The 20,122-nt window shown below is 48.7% G+C and overlaps 1 protein-coding gene across 2 annotated transcripts; it reads left to right on the forward strand.

Annotated features, from left to right (window-relative positions):
* On the forward strand, positions 1-15,279 carry ZNF275 (zinc finger protein 275). 2 transcript variants are annotated; one of them, XM_017670676.3, is made up of 5 exons: positions 1-212; positions 7,507-7,729; positions 8,172-8,276; positions 8,838-8,939; positions 9,272-15,279. In XM_017670676.3, exon 5 carries the CDS (start codon positions 9,301-9,303, stop codon positions 10,426-10,428), a length of 1,128 nt encoding a protein of 375 aa, XP_017526165.2. In that variant the 5' UTR covers positions 1-212; positions 7,507-7,729; positions 8,172-8,276; positions 8,838-8,939; positions 9,272-9,300; the 3' UTR covers positions 10,429-15,279. The 2 variants fall into 2 exon arrangements, with proteins under 2 accessions (XP_017526165.2, XP_017526162.2); XM_017670673.3 differs by lacking the exon at positions 7,507-7,729.
* The last annotated feature ends 4,843 nt before the right edge of the window (positions 15,280-20,122 follow it).

Genomic DNA, 20,122 nt, shown 5'->3' on the forward strand with positions numbered 1-20,122 from the left:
CCAGACCAATTGGGGCCGGCGGGCGGGGCCGGGGCGGGGCCTCGCGCTCTCACTACCCCCGGCGGCGCCCGCGGCTCCGGAAACGCGCCGCGGGGCTGCTGTGCGCTGGCGGCTGCGGGGTGCTCCGTGGTGCTTCCTGCCACGCTGGGCGTGCCTGGGCCGAGCCAGCGCCGCTCTGCCGAGGGCCGTGTAGTAACCGCTGCCCCGCCGCGGTGAGCGTGCGGAGTGCGGGAGGATGTGCGCGGGCGCGTAAAGGCGTATGGGGCCGGGGTGATCGCGCCTAGCCGCGGGAGAATGTGCGGGGCGGTGGCCCGGGAGAGTGCGCGGTTAGGGGATGGCCCAGCCTTTTCGTCGGGGGCGTCTGTGGGCCCCCGGAAAGCTGTGCCGCCCTGGGGCCAGCCGAAGTGGGAACGGGTCCAGGATGGCGGGTACGAGGAGGCCGGGAGGCCTTCCCGCGGCGGGCGGCTGGCGGGAATCGCGGACGTGCCGAGGCCTATGCTGCTTTTTGGGGGGCGCTTGGAGATGGGAAAAGGGCAGTATGGGAAGGAGGGGACCCTCCCTCGAAGCGCAATGGAAGCTGAGGGGGAGGAGCGTTGAGGGGGCTGTTAGAGGGCTTTTTCCCAGTCTGGGAGGGAGACCGAGCCGCAGCCAGGGGTGCCGAGTGGGTGAGCTGGATACGGTTCATTCTGATGGAGTCTCTCTCCTTCCCTCTTGAGTAGGGGGTCAAGCCTCAGTTTGGCGAGGAGGATGTGGGGGTGGGGGTTAGCCCAGTGCCCAGGAGCTGTCCGGGAGAGGGAGAGAACAGCCCTTGCTGGGCGAAGACGAGCTCAAGGCCCTGAATCTGAACAGAGCTTTTTCTGTCGCCCTTTTGGGGGGCATCAGCTCCCTCTCCAGTGCCCCCCTTAAAGTTCTTTGCTGCCTCCTCTAGTGTATATTTCGTTGATTAATTACATGTCTTTTTCCATCCCCCACACACTCGCCTGCCACCCGAAGTCCATGGTCCCTTTCAAACACCCCCCCTCTCCAAATCCTGGCCCTCTTCCCGGAGGTCCACCCTGTTCCAGCTGACGACCTCCAGCCAGCTTTAGCCTCGCCCTTCTGCCAGCTCCCCTCCAGTTTCCTTGGTCAGTGAAATATTTCCTCTTCAACCTCAGACCAGACATTTTTCCTCTACCAAAGGATTTCAGATGGGATTGCTAGAACAGCACCCCCTCTGGGTACTAATGCTGCCTCATCCCATCCTCCCTCCCCCACTGGCCTTTAAGTAGAAGCAGCTTGCACGGGGTGGGGGTAGGGGGAGCGGCACAGTCCAGTCCAGTCCCCAAAAAGTCCCTGCATCTGTAGAATCCTATTGAGTAGTGACTTCCAGCCTTCTTTGGATAAGACCCCTTGCAAAATCACTAGAAAGTATGAACTCTCTTCCCAGAAGTCTGAGGGCACAGAGAGTGAGGTCCCAGTCAGGACGCTCATGGGCAGGAATCCTGTCCGCTGAGTGAGCACTGGAGAGATGACGAAGCCTCCAGATTCTACACAGGCCCACTGCTAAAGAGGCACAGCTCTGCATCCCAGTCCCCTGGGTGCTGGTTGAAAATGCAGATTCCTTGGCCCCACCCACACTTGCTCTTCTGCCCCTTGAGATCTTAGCAAACCCCAAGCCAGGATTCTAACCCCCTGATCCAGCCCTGGCCCTAACCTGCCCGTGCTCCCCAAAGGACCCAGGGCCCCTTGCGATTTGCACAGCATCTCCCACCCCCATTCAGAATCTTTCATATCCAGGTCAGTGTAACCCAAACAAAGCTGTACTGACAGTTTATTTTGATTTTTAATAAGATGCCATGCAGCTTCTTGGGGAAATGGAAACATAACCTTTTCTCAATTAAGTATAACAAACACTACAAAATCCCCTTCTGGTCTACCTTCTGGCTTTTTTTATAGGAGGGAAAGAAAATGGAAACGTAAACACAGAGGGACAGGTGCTCAGGTAGAGTGAGAGAGGAAAAGTGGGGGAGATGGGGACAGATGTGTCCCACACACACAGAAAAGACATGTACAGACACAGACATCTCGAGAGAAACAGTCTTTTCTGGTGCATCACCCTCCCTTTTTTGGCCCTTTAGGGTTCTGCTTCTAGTAGCAGCGAGTTTGCTTAGTACAGGGTGAACCCAAATGGGTCTTTGGTGGCCACATCCTGGCCAAACAATTTGTGAGCATGTGAGGACCAGGCCCAGCTCCAACCCAGGAGCTTGGCTCTGCATTGCAGCCTTACCTGTGCCTTCTCTCAGCCTATCTTTTGGTCCAACACTCACAACCCACAAAGAAATGTTCCCTGAAGGTGCACCCAAGTCTGCTCTGTCCCCTCCCTGAATTATTCAGTCCAACAGGTAGGACCTTATCTGCCTGCCTAATTGCTCAGAATTGTTCTGAGACATGATGAGCCATCCCTTTCTGTCTTTTTTTGGGTAAATCTGGGTGTTTACAGGCCACATCTGCTGGCCATGCTGTCAGAAGACCCCAGGTGTCAGGATGCAAGATAGTGAGAAGCGTCATTTCCATTCCTACATGCCAGCGTTGCTGAACCATCTTTGCCCAGAGACAGTTCTCTAAATCTGAGCAACATGACTCAAGGGAGAACAGATACCCAGTAAGGAGAACTGGGAATCCAGATGATCCTTTGGGTGGGAGAGGGAACTGAAGGCACCTATCTGGATTAGATGCTGAAGAGTGAGCTCCCTTTTGTGATCTATAAAGACACCCTCCAGGGCATTTTCGCTCCCCCCAGAACCAAACTGAACACCTTGAGCCAGCTGTTGTCTTCTTGGGCCTGAGGGTATTCTGTTGCAGGTCCTTATTTAGATGCTTCAGGGAGTCCCAGTGTTACTGGCACCCAGACAGATCTTGCTTGGGTGGCCTTGCTGCCTCCCTGGCCCCCACTGCCCAGGGAAGGGCACCACCAGCTGGGGAGGTGGCTTGGCTCTTTGTGCTGTGGCATCAGTTAAACGCTGATCTTTCAGACTCAGAAGTGGCCTTTAATAGTAGCCAGATGTCCTGAGGAGAGGTCCTGAGTGCAGAGGTGACCAGAAGATACCTAATTATTCATTACTTTTTGTGACATGGATCGTTTTTTGATTTTGAGGGGTTTTTTTGGTATCGTTAATGTACAATTAATTACTTGAACAACATTACGGTCATTAGACTCCCCCTAATATCAAGTCCCCCCCACATACCCCATTACAGTCACTGTCCATCAGTGCAGCAAGATGCTATAAAATCATTACCTGTCTTCTCTGCATATACCCCATGGATCGGTTTTCATCTCCATTGAATTAAGCTCTCAGTTTCTGTTCTTTCAGTTCAAAATGGAATGATTGTTTTGGTTCTCTTAATGTTTCTGATTCCCTACAGAAAATTGGATTTAAATAAGTTGGTTAAAATTTTATTGCCATCTGAAGCACTTAACAGAAACATTTGCTCACTCACATGAGCTCTCATGTTTTAGAATAAACAATTTTTCAGATTTTCAGGCAGTGGGTTAGCATTGGCATGATTTCCTGTGTTCGTGAAACAGCTGCAGTGTCCAGGGGTACTTGGCTAGGTCCAGGCTGGACTCTCTATAGTCAGCCTCCATAGGGCCTTTGCTCTCTGAGCATGGTTGGTTGTTAGACTACCCTTCAAATCCTACGGAAAGAAAGATGGTAATATTATATTACTTATATTAAGAGGCAGAAACTTGTTTTCCTGTAGTCTTTCTCTTAACTGGCATTTCCCTGTTGGGTGTCAGAGTGCACCTTCTGAGATTTGGGGCATGCTTTTCCACAGTGGGTCAAAATGCCTTAAGTTCAAGGCTAGCATCACCCCCTGTGTCCATAGATAGCACTACAATGGCTTTCATATTCTGCCTGGAATTGCTTGGATTTCGGTTCCCCAAGGCCCACTTTTGCAGTGGACACGTGTATTTGTCACTTGTGTCACAGCACCCAGCTTTTCCAGATTAATTGCACCATTTAAAGTAGAGCTGTAGAGGAACATGGCTTCTGAGTGATCAGATTGTCTCCAGGATTGATGATAATTTTATTCTTAACTGCAGTGGAGGGGTTAATGTGTATTTTGTCTTGTTTAATGATCTTCCTTTGCTTCTAAAGCATTCACCCCACACACTTACTTAATTACAGTTTAGCTTCTTTTTGTTAAAGCAGGGTTCACTTTTCCCTCCCATTTTATATACACCTTCTAAATGATCTCTGTGTGTCCATAGGCTGTGTTACTGTGGATGGTGATCTGAAGTGTGCTCAGGTTAAGTGCCCTGAGCAAGCCTGGTACAGGAAGGGCCACTCCTGTTGCTACACAGGAGAGGACAATTAACAATTCACTTGGGGTTGTGGCTCCTGAATTTCAAGAGTTAATCATGCTGATTGAGTAAAAAACTAATATAGGACCCACTCAATTAAATGAAACACTTCAGGAGGATTTGCTCAATTAAACATGGTGGCTTGGGAGAATGGTGTGTGAGTATGAGAATTACATATATCTCTTACACAATGAGGGTCTGCGATGGCATATTAATGGGTTGGTGTCAAGCCAGTCCCCAAAACCATATATACCATTAGGCTGCAAGGACCCTCTGGATATGGTCTGGTGTTAGAGTGTTGCATAGTATTTCTCTCTATTCTGGTGTGGTTCAAAAAGTCTCAAATCTTGGGAGCTGGACCTTAGGCAAGTTCCCTAACCTCTCAGATGCATGACTTCTCTGTAAAGCAGAGACAGTAGTAACTATAGGTTGCAATAATTAAATTATTTGACGGAAGCAGCACAGTGTCGAACACATAGTTGATGCTCTGTAAATGGAAGTTCTCCCCGTTTAACACACTCCTACCCCCACCATTTATCACATGCCCTCCAGGTGCCAGAAGTTGCTGCAGGTGACCATGAAAGACAGGGCAGTGCCCCTGTTCTGTGGAGGTGGCATTTCTCCTGGGGGGTAGGGGTGGTCAGGTAAAATCACAAGCAATTTCAGAGGATAATTTTTAGGTAGTGAAAAGTATTACAAGTAAATCCTGATGGGGCTAAAGTACGAAGCTCTTTTGAGGAGGTAACACTTGAGTGAGTCCCGAATTCTTAGGAAGGGGCCACCCTATGGCAGCTCAGAGGCCCTGAAGGGCATCACCCTGGCATATCTAGGACAGAATGAAGGTCAGAGTGTCTGGAAGGAATGACTAAGATGTAGGGTGCAGGATATGGGCCTCGCTGCCCTGAGCCATAGTCATCATCACCTCCCCCTCTTGTTTTTATACATTGGGATAATTTAGACCCTTCCTGTTGTAGTATATTTTTTCATCCTTTACTTTTAACCTATCTCTTTACATTTAAAATCTTTATATTTGAAGTTTCTCGTAGACATCATTGAGGTGAATCTTGTTTTTTAACACAGTCTGATAATCTCTGCCCTTTGTTCAGTGTTTAGCCCATTCACATTTTAGCTTAGTTATCCGTATGGTTGGCTTTAAGTTTGCCATCTTGCTGTTTGTTTCTGTTTGTCCCATCTCTTTTCGTTCCTTTGTTTTTTCTCCTTTCCTCGTTTGGACTGTTTTTTAGAATGGTATTGTATCTCCACTACTGTCTTACTAGCATGTATCAGAGTCTTGGAGTTATTCCGAAAGCACAAAACCATACATTCTCCTACATATGCTATAAACCCTGTATTACTTTACTGTTATTTTTGCTTTAAGTGATCAGTTATTTATTTTAAGATTTTTAAATGAGGGAGGTAAAAGTGTTTTAGAGTTCTCCACATATTTACATTACTGATATTTTTCACCTTTGTGTAAATTCAAGTTTTTATCTAGTATCGTTTTCCTTCATCTGAAGAACTTTCTTTGATATGCCTGTAGCACAGCTCTGCTAGTGATAGTGACGAATTCTCTCCACTTCTGTTTGAAAAAGTTTTTATTTTGCCTTCATTTTTGAGGGATATTTTCGCTGAATATAGAATTCCAGGTTGATAGGGTATTGTTCCTTTAGCACTTGAAAATGTCATTCAGTTGTGTGTGGCTTGAAGTCATTCTTAACTTTAAGTCAGCAGTTATTATCTATGCTCCTCTGTATAAAATCCTTTTTTCCTTCTGGCTGCTTTAAGATTTTCTCATTATCACTGGTTCTCAGCAGTTTGATTATATGTGTTTTGGTGGGCATGTGTGCTTTTTTGGTTTTGTTGTTTGTTTACTCTTGCTACAGGCTGGCTGGGCCTCTTAGATCTAGGTTTCATCAAACTTGGAAAACAATTTTCTTAGTTTTCCACTGACATTATTTTCCTTGCCATGGGTCACATTTTCCTGCTACTTGGCATTTCATTACTTTTTTATTGGATGTTGGATATTGTAGAGATTATGCTGTTGAGTGTCCAAATTTTGTTGTTTCACTTTGAAAAGTGCTGGACTTTGTTTTGAGAGGTAGTTATTTGTGGCACAGTTAGATCCCTTTGAAGCCTATTTTTAAGCTTTTCCAGAGCAGGTCCAGGGTATCTATGGCTCCAGGGATAGATCAGTACTGCTACCAAGCATGGTCCATCGGATACTCTACTGCATGCCCCAGGTGATCACTGAGGACTCCCCTCTGGTTGGTTGGGCCCTGAACATCTTTGTATGTTTGTCTGTCCTTGGAGTTGTTCAGCTGACAGCTTCTAGATGATTATTTTCCTAGTCTTTGGGAGCTTCACTTCATACTTATGTGGCTCAGTAATCTGGAAAGACTCAAAGGAAACCCTACGCAGACGTTTTGGAGCTCTTTCTTCACTGTTGCTCCCTTTCTGGAACATTGCTCGGCAGCTTCCAGCTGCCTCACGGCCCCGAATGCAGGTCTGTGTCATGATCCTGTGCTGCCTGCTGTCTAGTGTCTATTAACATCTATTTTGTCCAGCTCTTGACTTTTGTTCGTGACAGAACACCAAGCCTGTTCCTTATTAGTCTATCACGACCAGAAGTTGAAGTCTCTGTCCATCCCTTTTAACATAATGTCTAATTTTATGTAAAAGTCTGGAATATCTGGGCTTTGTACTCCTTGACCTAGTGTAAAAATGCTTCCTTTTCATTTAATGATAAATTGAATTGAGTTGACCTGACTTTGGAACAGAAACTGTTCCTATTTCTTTGAACTCACTGAAGTGGGGAGCCTATGATGCACACATGTCTGTGGATAGGACCTTATCATATTTCACATATTTGGCAATCTGGAAGAAAAAGGTAACTTGTACATATTGTTCAGATCTTTTATTTAGCAACTTAGTGTTTGAAGATCTTTTCTGTGAAGCTTCTTTTTCCATTTGTTTTGTTCAACTTTTCACTTTGTCAGATGTATCACAGGTAAGTTCTTGTCTGCAGCTGTCTCACTACTGCCTGGCCCATCCAGGATGTGCCTGGGCCAGCATTCATTGGTCTTGTCTGGGCCCCCTCTGGCCTTCCTGTATTAATTCTTTGCCAGCCAACTTTCCACACTGTTTGGGTTATGTTTTCTTAGGCATACCCATGCTCTGGGTTCATTCAGCCACTGCAAAAGAGAAGACTCAAGATTTAAAATCAGGGAAAAGGAAATCACCACGGGACCCAGAGGCAGGGCTGCTGTCATTCACGGCTCTTCACTTTCCTCAGCTTGGCCTGCCCCTCAGGGTCTTGCCTTTCCCCAGGATGGAGCCCCAGGAAACCAGGTCCTGTCAGGCCCTGTTGAGGTGCAGGAGGCCCAGGTGAGCCGTGCTTCCCTCCGCCTAGCTCAGGAGTCCTCACTGCTCTCTGATTCTAGCCATGGCCTCTGCCTATTGGCCCCAGCATAGCCCACTGCAGGGCTTTCCCTCACTGCCCCTTCTCCTCTGCCCCGAGTCTGCCAAAGGATGCCCACGGGATTTGTAATTCCCATCATACTGGTAGAGGAGTTGAGTCCCAATCCAGGAAAGTGATTGAACTGAGGTCCCTTGGGAAGGCAGAGGGAGGCTGGGGCCATGGCTGGGGGCTCCTGTCACTAGGTCAGGTTCTCTTTCCAGGACTTCATACGGCTTGTTGGTTGGATCTCCATGTAAGCAGTGCACACCACCTCTAGACCCTCACCTCTTGTCTCTGGTGTTACTGGCATTCCCCCTGCCTCATTCTAGAATGGATAGAAGGACTGACTTTCCCTGGGAATTCTTTCAGGATTTGGTGACATTTGACGACGTGGTGTAGTCCCTCACACAGAGTGTTTGAGGTTGGACCTTGAGCAGAGGACACTGGCACATTACAGGAATGTGACTTCCGTGGGTAAGGATGGCTCTACCCCTTCCAGCTAGGTCCTACAGTCACAGTCCTATATCGGTGGGAGTGGGGTTAGAAGCACCTGGCACACATAGCCTTACATAAGATCGCCTTCTGGGGCCTTGTGCCAGGGATCGTCTGTAAGGCAATCCACACCTGCCATCACAAGAGTAGCAGGGCTCCCTCCCAGCTCCTATTGGCATGGAAAGAAGCCCTCTAAGTCTTTTATTAGGAAATAAATTTCAACAACAAACTGGCCACCATCATGTGGAATATTTTTAACAGAATTTAACAAATTCTGTACAGATGGCATGGCTGTTTATTGTAGTTTGCTTTTAAGAGAGAGCTTGGTGCAGAAAGCTCCACATGCATGAGAGGCAAGTGTTGTCAGGAGGAGAGACTGCTGGCCCGTGGCAAGGCATTCAAAATGAGCGAATGACTTGCCTAAGGTCACAGTCAATCCTTCAAACACTTTTGAGGATTGAAAGGGTTTCCCCTTTGAAAGCCTGCACCATTCTGATGTCATCTCTGGCTGCCATCAAAACCCAGTTCCTTTTTTGTGAGCAGGAGATCCTGTTTTGAATCGTACCTTGGTCTCACACCTGGTGCAAGGAGACGTGCTGCTGGCATCAGGCCCATCCCTTAACCTGGATCAAGCTAAGCCTTCTGGTGAGTGAAAAGGAAACCTGAAGAAATAGTGGGGGTAGGGGGGGTGCGCACCCAACTGACGCTTTGGGGAAGGGGTTTGGCTTTTCCTCAATCACAGAAGGGGAGACTTGCTCATGCTCAGTTTGATAGGGAGAATCCACCAATCAGATCCTCCTGCCCCTTCTGCTATGGTCCTTGCTTTTCTGGATGGATGGGTGCCAGCCATCCTCTCCAGTGGCCTCCAGGCCCTGTGCTAAGCAGGTGTTTCAAGAGCAAAGTGATTCTTGACAAAGGAGAGTAACGTCCATCCTTCCTCCTCTGCATGCTGCAGTGTCTTGCGGTTCTCATTTCAGAAAACATCTTGGTGAGCCAACACCAGACGATGGGTGAAGACGCCCAGCCACAGGAAATGGCACCCACACGCTCCCCAAGGGCCAGTGAGTCCAGCCCTGAGGTCAAACAGAATGGGGACTCTGAGGGGAGTGGGGGGAGCCCCCAGAATCTGCCCATAGAACATCACTTTGCATGTAAAGAATGTGGGGATGCCTTTCGGCTTAAGGTCCTCCTTGTGCAGCACCAGAGAATTCACAGCGAGGAGAAGGGCTGGGAGTGTGGGGATTGCGGGATGGTCTTCAGGGGGGTCTCTGAGTTCAATGAGCACCGGAAGAGGCACGTGGCTGCTGATCCCCTGCCTGGCCCGAGCCAGGTCCTGGATGATGCCAAGGAGAAGAGGGAGCAAATGGAGAAGGAGGCAAAGCCTTTCGAGTGTGAGGAATGTGGGAAAAGGTTTAAGAAGAATGCTGGCCTGAGTCAGCATCTGCGTGTCCACAGCAGAGAGAAGCCCTTTGACTGTGAGGAATGTGGGCGGTCCTTTAAAGTGAACACCCACCTCTTCCGACACCAGAAGCTTCACACTGCGGAAAAGCCCTTTGCCTGCAAGGCCTGCAGCAGGGATTTCCTGGATCGCCAGGAACTTCTCAAGCACCAGCGGGTGCACACTGGCCACCTGCCGTTCGACTGCGACGACTGCGGCAAGTCCTTCCGGGGAGTGAACGGCCTGGCTGAGCACCAGCGCATCCACAGCGGGGCCAAGCCGTACGGGTGCCCCCACTGTGGCAAGCTCTTCCGGAGGAGCTCGGAGCTCACCAAGCATCGGCGGATCCACACGGGCGAGAAGCCGTACGAGTGCCGCCAGTGCGGGAAGGCCTTCCGGCAGAGCTCCAGCCTCCTGGAGCACCAGCGCATCCACACCGGCGAGCGGCCGTACGCCTGCGGCGACTGCGGCAAGGCCTTCCGCGGGCCCTCCGACCTGATCAAACACCGGAGGATCCACAGCGGACTGAAACCCTACGAGTGCGACAGGTGCGGGAAGGCCTTCCGGAGGAGCTCCGGCCTGACCCGCCACCGGAGGACCCACAGCGGGGCCGGGCGCTGCGAGTGCGCCGAGTGCGGCCGCGTGTTCAGGAGGCGGGCCGCGCTGCAGAAGCACCAGCCGGCCCACCGCCGGTAGGAGATGCTGCCGGCTGGCCCGGGGCGGCCGGGCAGTCAGGAGGTGAATGGTTGTGTAGCGCGTAGGGATTTTATCGTCAGAAACGTTGAAACTAATTTATACTGCCACCAGCAATTTGTAAGTGTACATGTTTCCCATGTTGCCTATGGTGAGTAGCTTTGACAACATTAATTTGTTTTGGCAAGTATAACTGGCATGAAGTGCCCTCAAGGTACTGAAATCCACAGACCTTGAATATGAGAAGGAGAAGAAAAACCTGGATGTGGGGGTGCAGAGCGGATGTGTTGGTCCTCTCTTCCAAGCTCCCCCTCGGGGAAAGTACGGCACAGAGCCAGTCAACGATGGCGTCAATATAATGCCATCCCACCTTTCCCAAAGAGATCGCCCCAAAGGTTTTCAGCCTGCTTGAATTTTTAAACGTTTAGAGATATAAATAGAGTAAACAATTGTCCTATGATACCTAATTTATTTAGTTATTCGTACATAGTGTAAATGACATATAGAATAATATATTTAGAAAGTACTCCATTTTTTCCCTTGCTCCATTCCATGAGATCATTTTATTCTAACTCCTCACATGCATTCTGACCTCACCGTCTTCACCAACCTCAAAGCCCCTCTTGAGTCATCAGGCAGTTTCAAAACGCATCCGATAGCTTCCATCCACTTAAGCTGTGTGCCATGTGGCACTATGACAGTCACTGCACAAGTCTCGCTAGAAACGTCTCCCAAGCCATAAGTACATGCTCATGGAACATTAGGACAATTACTGTTTTTTAAAATTCGCCCTGTAGTTCTACAACATAACGACTTAATATGTGACTTTTTAAATGACCTTTAAAAGACTCTTTTAAGCATCTAAAACTTGTCATTGTGAGGTCATACTCATAGGATCAGCAATTGAATCTGGGTTAAATTTTCTTGAATCCTTTTTTCTTAAACCAGTTCAATCTGGTGACTTCCATGTGTATCCCAAACTAGCGTCTGCGGAGCTTTCTTTCCAGCTAATGGGTCTTGTCCTCAAGCAGCACTATTTTGTTTGAATTGAAGTAGTTGAGAGAGCATCCCCATGATAACAAGGATGTCTCAAGGACTCAAACAGAAGTGTGCGATACCACCTTTTCGGAAGGATAGCCTCTCCTCACGGGGCCAACCCTCCTCTTGAGCTCTGTAAAACAGGGGTGATCACAGGACTACCTCTTAGGTTATCATGAGAATGTCGGCACCATGCCTGGCACAGAGGTGCACACTCTGAAGGTCATCTGCTGTCATCACCATAGTCACTGCTGCTACCTGGGACTCTTTAGTACCAGAACTAGGGATGGGGCCGTGCCTCCTGACCCCTACTCTCATTGTCTTTCTCTCATGCAATGATTTAAATACTGTTGCCATTTTTCTTGCATGCAGATTTTAAGTTCATCTCCTTTGACCAGTTACCAAGTTACCTTTGAGTATATTGACTTTATACAGCAGTTCTTTCTATATCAATTGTGGCGATCTCTTTTCCAGTTGTACCGCTTTGCTGTCTCTAGCAATTTTATTACTTTTTTGTGTGCAGGCTTTTAATTTTTACATATCCAAGATTTCATTGTTCTCTTTTGAGTAGTGAATTTTGTTCCTTCAGTAGTTAGATGTGATGACATTTTCTTCTAGAATTTTAATTACAAATGAAAAGTTGAAAGACCTGCCCCACCAGAAGGTGGATGCACCAGGTGGGCAGGCTGGATGGGAATGGACCAGAGAAACAGGCTCTCTCCTCATCCAAGTGCACACTGTGCATGTCTGTGGGCAGTACTTGACTATCCAAGCTGGCCACTCAAGCACATGAGAGAAACTTCCATTGCAGATTGGCCCGAACCATTTAACTGTTCCTCAGTATAGCCCTAGCCATCAGCAGCAGGGCTGGGCCTTCCCTAGAGCAATGGAAGGGTCCAAACCTGGTCTTGGCAGCAGCCAGCCTTCCTTTGAGCTCCTGGGAGCCTTGGCCATGCCCAGTGTGGATTCAGTGCCTGAGCAGCAGATCCACCCGAGAGGCACCTCAAACACAAGAAGACTCACTTGACTGATGACGTCACATGGATCGCATCCTCCTCCTATTGAGTGACTTGAACTAGAAAGGGGTTGGTTTGGTGGCTCCTGCTTTTGGCAAGTCGGGGTATATTCGCCCACATGTTCTGACCTCACCTCGTGCAGCCACACCTAAGAGGGGCAAAGGAGCAAAGGCTCGAAGAGGACCTGTGCCCCTCTGATGGCCTGCATTGCCATGGTGATAGACGCTGGCCACACCAGCCTGCACTGTGACCTGCCACCACCATGCCCAGCAGGGGCAATCAAACAAGGATGTAGAGGGCAACGATGCCCTTCTGATGGCCTGTGTGGCGGAGAAATAGAAGTGATCATCCTGGGGCTTGGCTGTCACTTCCAGCAGCCTCCCCCAAGGGGAACAGCAGCAAGGGCTGGCCAGGGACCTGGCCTCTCCAGTGGCCTGCAGAGACCAGAGGTAGCAGCCGGCTCCACTGGGGCTGCAGTGTGACTTCCCAACTGCTGTGCCCAGAGGAGTACTACAAGGCCCAGAGAGGAATTGTGCCCTTCTGATGGGCCCCCTGAAACTGAGGCAGAACTTCCCAGAAGCACATTTGGAAGAGCTTCTCAGGCCCCTGTCCTGGGAGGCAGGGTCCCACAGTGATTGCTGTGAGCCTAGCCAGAAGGTACTCTGGCATGGCCCCCAGGCCATGACAGTAGCCCTCTGTGACCTCTCCATCCCGATGCTCAGGGTGGAGAGGCACTTGCTACATAGCATTCCTCTCGCTCTGTGGGCTTCAGTTCCTGCTGTGGCTGTGAATCCGTCTGAAGTCACTACCTCTCGCCTGCATCAGTTCTCTCTCTTCAAGCTGTTAGGACGTGTTGGATGTGAGTGTCATTTGGTAAGGACTGTGGACATCCATGGCAGGCGAGCCTGCATTTACCTGGCAGCACTCCGCCCCCTCTTGCCTGTTTGCACTCATCTGTCCGCTGTGATGAAGGATCCAGATGCAGTATTAACTGGAATTCAGCATCAGCATCGTCACTTCTCCATTTCTCCCCAGCCAGGACACAGTGTCTTGGCATCCCCTCATGCCCTCTATTTTTCTCCATCTTTGGTTCTATATCTGTCTCTCCAACAAACCTTCTGGAGTTACACTAGAGACCATGTCTTTTCCGTCACTGTATTTGCGGGTGACGTCCATACTCTCCAAACGCAGTAGTCTGGCTTTAATGTGTGTCCTATAGTTGCACCAGGTTCCATTTTTGCCTCCGGTAACTTGGGGGTGGATGTCCCTGGACTCTCTCGGAATACTGCTGTGTCAGGTGCGAAATGTGATCAAACTTCCTGCTGTGTATGCTTGTCTATGCACTTGTGCCTACCTCATTTCATTTTTCTTTCTAATCACATGTATTCCTTTTGCAAGGGAAACAAAGAGCAGTTGGGTTATGTGGAATGCTGGCTCTCATTAGAAATATACCCGTTTTTTATATTCTGAAAGAAACCCTCCATGGCTTTTGTTCAAGTTTTGAATACTTGCCAAAATTTTCAAAAGAAAGTTATGGTTTACCATTTTTGCTGTTTACTAAGGTTTCCTGTTGTTGATGAGTTGTGTCATGCCCACTCTGGCATTTCCAGATGAATCCCACCCAATCACTGTGGGTATCTTTCTCAAATGGGGTTGCATTCTGCGTGCCCTGGGCTTTGGCCCTTTTGTGTGCCCTGTGACCCCCAGCCCCTTCAAGGCCACATTAAACCAGAACTGAACACCTGAATCCGGGGCAGCAGCGGTCCTCAGAGCTGGCTGGAGACAGCAGGCTGCACCTTTTACGTTCTCATTTGTGAAATGTGAACAAGGAAACAGGTCTTAGTTGGTATTGGAAGAAAGAGGGAGCCACACTGTATTTAGAGGAGTTGTCCCTGTGGGTATCACCAGCTTGAAGATCTGTGAGCTCCTACTGGATACCCCAGAGCTGCCTCAATCCCCGCACCCTGAGGGCGGCGTGGCCCTGTCATGCTCTTAGATTTCTGGCAACTGCCCTCATCAGTCCACTTGTGTCCCCACCGTAAGTTCCCTTGACTGGAGCCAACTTGAGTGGGTCTCTGCCTTTCGTAATCTGTCAAGAGCCATTTGCTTTTACCATCTGGCCTCCTGAGAACAATCATGTGGCTGGGGTTCTCCGTGTTCCACCAGGCCCAGATTTCTGGCCCAACTCCCACCTGACCATCATAAACCTGTTGAAATGTGGTACTGTATTCTGTGTGCTAAGATGGGTGAAAATCTATGCCTTCTAGTCTTGGTGAATTTGACCAATGCTTCTCTGTCTGGGGATTGTTCCTGTACTAACCCCATGTTTGCCTGTGAGATGAGTTAAGTCACCACCCACTGTTCTCTATTTTGGAAGTGCCTCACTACTTCCAGCAAATCTGTCAGATTGGGGAATTGATAGTTTCTCTGTTAACTAGTATACTTAGAAGTTGAACTTCTCATTCATCACTTTAGGTATTTACTTTCAAAAGTAGAAATGGTCTCTGTAAACGTGGCCATCAACACTGTTTGTATGTCTGACAACAGTAGCTGTGTCCTGCTCCAGTTTCATATTTTTGTTGTTGGCGCTCTTGTTCCTCCCGATCTCCTTGACTTGTCTGTTGTTTGGCACTTACTATAATCGGCCTTGCACTAGAGCTTCACTCCCCTTTGCCCTCCCCCACCCTTTAGAGTGTGAGCTCTTAGAAGACAGGGGTGGCCCTTTGGTGTCTGATCACCCTACCAGATCTAGCACAGTGCCTTGCATCCAGTAGGCTTCAATAAATCTATGTTAAACGGCTTTGGGCTGTCTTGACTTATTTCCTCAGCAGCTCCTCCCGTGCACCCTGCTCCACACTGGAGTTCTGCCATCTCCTGGGGTCCAGGTGCTCTTGGCCCCCACTTGCTGGATGCCTAGAGGGGAGAGGAGGTGCTCTCCTGAGGGAGGGCTGGTTTTCCTGGAAGTATGAGCTGTCCCTTGACAGGTGGGGTCTGTTGTTCAGCCAGTTGCCTTTCCCACCCCCAGCTAGGGCTCTCCCCTGAGTCTGAATTCCATGTGGGAGCAAAGGACCATTGTGGACCCTGACCTCCTCCTCTAGTGGCCGGAAATAGGGTGACAGAAATAGCTTCTGGGATTTGAGGATTGGACAGCCTCTCTGGGCTGGGTGGGGTGGGAGTGGGGAGGTCAGTCCTCTTGGTGGCCACTCACCAGCCCCCTCTCTAGTGACCATTACTTCAGAAAAAGCAGGGAATGAGGACAGGCCCCTGGCTTTCTGACCCTCCCAAATGCAAACAGGGCCATCTGTGGAGTCAGCTGCCCCATCCCGGAAAGACATGCAGAGTGGGCTCCAGGACTGCTTGGGCTCGGCCCTCTGGGACCATGATGTGTCCCAGCGGGAGGGAGCAACGCTTGGGAAAGGAGCATGGCTCCTCCCAGCAGCCCAGTCTCCCTGGAGGTGCCCAGGCAAGGCCGCAGCCCCCTCATGCTGTCAGTTCTGACCCAAATGCAGCTTCTAGGCTAGTGGTATGTTTGCTACCAGTACTTCACCTGTTTTTCCTTAAAACGCGTAAGCTCTGTTCTGGCAAGCTTTGGTTGTGCAAAAGTCAAGACCACAGGCCCATTTGGATGGCTAATACTGGGCCCAAAGGGGAGGGCTCTGGTCATGGGGCCCTATAGGCCTGTAGATAGGGTTAGAGAATGTTCCTTTCTGTCCGTCTTCCTAGTGCCCCTGACTGAGTCTGGGGCCCCGTAGCTTCTCCATACCACCTGTCTGAAGTCCCCCCACCGGAAGTCCTTCACTTGCCTGAAAGTTTACAGTCCCCAGACCCCCACTTCACAGGCCTGAATCTGGGCCTCCCTTATTGCCCACGCCCAGGCTCCCGCCCATGGCCCTCTGCCCCAGCCCACTTCTGCCCCGCTCATGGCCCACCTGGCAGGGGCCACTGGCATTTTCTTAGTCCATTCAGGTTACTATAACAAAACTATCATAAATTAGGTGGCTTATAAATAACAGACATTTAGTACTCATAGTTCTGGAGGCTGGAAAGTCCAAGATCAGGGTGCCAGCAAAGCCAGTGTCTGGTGAGAACCTGCTTCCTGATTCATGGATGGCTATCATTTTGCTGTACCCTCCCAAGGTGAAAGGGGTGAGGGACCTCTCTGAGGTCTCTTATAAAGGCACTAATTCTATTCATGGGGGCTCTGCCCTCATCCCCTAATCACCCCCTAAAGGCACCACCTACTAACAGCACCACACTGGGAGTTAAGGTTTCGATGTAGGAATTTGGCATGGGAGGGGCGGGGACCTTCAGTCCATCACAGGCATGGAGGTAGATGGGAGAGGATCTGCTCTAGTACTCACTGCATTGTAGCTTCCCCTTGCCGACAGTCTCCCGACCAGCTAGCCTGAGGCTTCAGGGCTGTATCAAAGTCCAGCCTCCCCAACCCCTCCAAGAGATGCTGAGCTCCTGCTGTGTGCCAGCCTCATTAGCCCAGGCTGGCGCAGGCCATCATCAGAATCCTGAGCTGAAATGCATCTCTTTCAAAAGGCTGGCTGCTAGAGTTGCCACTAGCCTCATGTCCAGGTGTACTGCTGATGTGAATACAAGGTGGCCCTGCAGGACTGGCCTGAAACCATGGCGCTAATGATAAGAGGAAGAGGAGAAAAGAAATGTGGGCCAGAGTGCCCTGGCCACTACTAATGGAAGTGAGGGTACTTGGGCTAGTCTTGGGTTTATGCATTTATGAGTTTGACTTATACATTGGTGCGCTGTTTGAATTGTTACCCACTGAGCATTTTTATTGCCTTAATTAAGAGATTTTTCAAATATGTAATAAAAACATGGCCACCAATCTTTTTCAGTCACAACAGTCAGAAAGACACGGTGCTCCCCTACCCCTCACCCTTTTCCTGACCTTCATTCAACAAGCATTTACTGAGCACCTGCTGTGTGCCAGGCTCCAAAGGCAAATGGCATAATCCCTATCCTCAAGGACAGAGCACCAGAGCAAGACAGATATGTAGCCAAAATGTCACCACAACCAGAACCCACATTCAGCACCAAGCCATGCTCCTCCATTCACTAAGCTGGGCTCCTAGGATTTGTGCACTTTAGTAGATGCAGGTTACACTTCAATTTAAAAAGCTACAGAGCCAGAACGAGGATTAAAGATGGAGGCATGAGAGGTGAGACAGAGACCTCCTCCTAAAACCATATAATAAGAAAATATAATTAATACAACTAATCCTGAAAGAGCAACAGGAAAGAAGGCTGCGCCAGACTGCATACACCTGGAGGAAAGAGCAGACCTCATGGAACAGGGTAATGTACCAAAGCTGTAACCCAGCGGGACCCAAGCCCTTCCCCCACCCCAGCTCACCAGTGGGAAAAAGAGAAACAGAGCAGGAAGGGAGTGGAGGCCTGGGACTGCTGAACACCCAGCCCTGGAGATCTGCTCTGGGAGCATGAACCTACATTGCATAGTGCCCTGGTGATTAGTGGGATTGGAAAGCTAAGAGGTGGAATACCTGGAGAGACTGAGATTCCAGCTGCTTGTGGAAACCAGGGATCCATATCTGGCTGATATGGGTGGGCAGTCTGAGAGACTTCATAAAAGTGAGAAGGCTGCTAAAGGGGCAATGATTGCACAGAGCTTACTGCTCAGGAGAAAAGACAGGTAGACAAAATTGTTCAGGTGCACTCTGCCCAGCAGGTTGGGAACTTTCATGATCTTCAGGTGCTCCATCCCCCTGGCTGGCTACACAGCTCCAAGGTCCCCCACCAAGATACGCAGCCTGCTGCACCTTCCTCCCGGAAAACCCACACCTGCAGCACAAACCGGCAAACCCCGCCCTGGCGTCAGGCCACTCAGAAGGAAGCCCTGCTGAGAGCAGCTACAAACGCAAAGCATAGAGGGTTACACCTGTGTGCTCAGCCCATTGGTTCTGCCAGTGGAGACAGGCATAGCAGCCAGGAAGCAGGAAACAGCTCTTGCCTCCTCCCAGGCACCAGCACCACTCCCCTGCGACCCCCAACATCACTCGAGGGGCTCAGCAGCTCCAGAGAGTAGAGCTTCTGGGCACTAGAGGGCGACAAATACAAATATGAAATATCAAAAGAACCTGGTTCAAAGCAAGGTTTCATTTGAAATGAAACTGAACTCATCAATCTTCCAGAAATAGATTTCAAAATAAAAATCATAAAGATGTTCCTGGAGGTACAGAAAAATATTCAAGAACTGAAGAATGAATTTAGAACAGAGATCCAATCATTGAGGAACACAATGGAGGGTGTAAAAAGCAGATTAGATATGGTGGAGGAGATGATAAATGAAATGGAAATTAGAGAAGAGGAATACAAAGAAGCTGAGGCACAGAGAGAAAAAAGGATCTCTAGGAATGAAAGAGTATTGAGAGAACTGTCTGACCAATCCAAATGGAACAATATTTGCATTATAGGGATACCAAAAGAAATAGAGACAGAAAAAGGGATAGAAAGTGTCTTTAAGGAAGTAATTGCTGAAAACTTCCCCAATCTGGAGAAGGAGATAGTCAGTCTCTCAGGCCATGGAGATGCACAGATCTTCCAATACAAGGGACCCAAGGAGGACAACACCAAGACATATAATAATTAAGATGGCAAAGATCAAGGATAAGGACAGACTATTAAAAGCAGCCAGAGAGAGAAAAAAGATCACATACAAAGGAAAACCAATCAGGCTAACATCAGACTTCTCAGCAGAAACCTTACAGGCCAGAAGGGAGTGGCATGAGGTATTTAATGCCATGAAGCAGAAGGGCCTGGAACCAAGATTACTTTATCCAGAAAGATTATCATTTAAATTTGAAGGAGGGATTAAACAATTTCCAGATAAGCAAAAGCTGACAGAATTTAGCTCCTACAAACCATCTCTAGAGTGTATTTTGGAGGGACTGCTATAGATGGAAGTGTTCCTTCCTAAGGTTAAATAGCTGTCACCAGAGGTAATAAAAAGGGATAGACAAAGAGTACAGAATATGATACCTAATATATAAAGAATGGAGGAGGAAGAAGAGGAGGGAAAAAAAGAACCTTTAGATTGTGTTTGTAATGGCATACTAAGTGACTTAAGTTAGACTCTTAGATACTAAGGAAGTTACCCTTGAACCTTTGGTAATGACAAATCTAAAGCCTTCAATGGCAATAAGTACATACCTATGATAACCACCCTAAATGTAAATGGACTGAATGCACCAATCGAAAGACATAGAGTCACTGAATGGATAAAAAAACAATATCCATCTATACGCTGCTTACAAGAGACTTACTTGAAACCCAAAGACATACACAGACTAAAAGTGAAGGGATGGAAAAAGATATTTCATGCAACTAATACGGACAAAAAAGCAGGTGTTACAGTACTTCTATTGGACAAAATAGACTTTAAAACAAAGAAAGTCACAAGAGACAAAGAGGGACATTACATAATGATAAAGGGGTCACACCTAACAAGAGGATATAACCATTATAAATATCTATGTACCAAACACAGGAACACCTACATATGTGAAACAAATACTAACACAATTAAAAGAGGAAACAATGCCATAAATACATTCTAGGTGATTTCAACACTCCACTCACTCCAAAGGACAGATCAACCA

The sequence above is a fragment of the Manis javanica genome, chromosome X (assembly GCF_040802235.1).
Source record: "Manis javanica isolate MJ-LG chromosome X, MJ_LKY, whole genome shotgun sequence".
Lineage (NCBI taxonomy): Eukaryota > Metazoa > Chordata > Mammalia > Pholidota > Manidae > Manis > Manis javanica.

Bases quoted from the DNA above. Each gene is read 5' to 3' on its own strand.
- ZNF275 (XM_017670676.3), top strand. From the start codon at position 9,301: ATGGGTGAAGACGCCCAGCCACAGGAAATGGCACCCACACGCTCCCCA.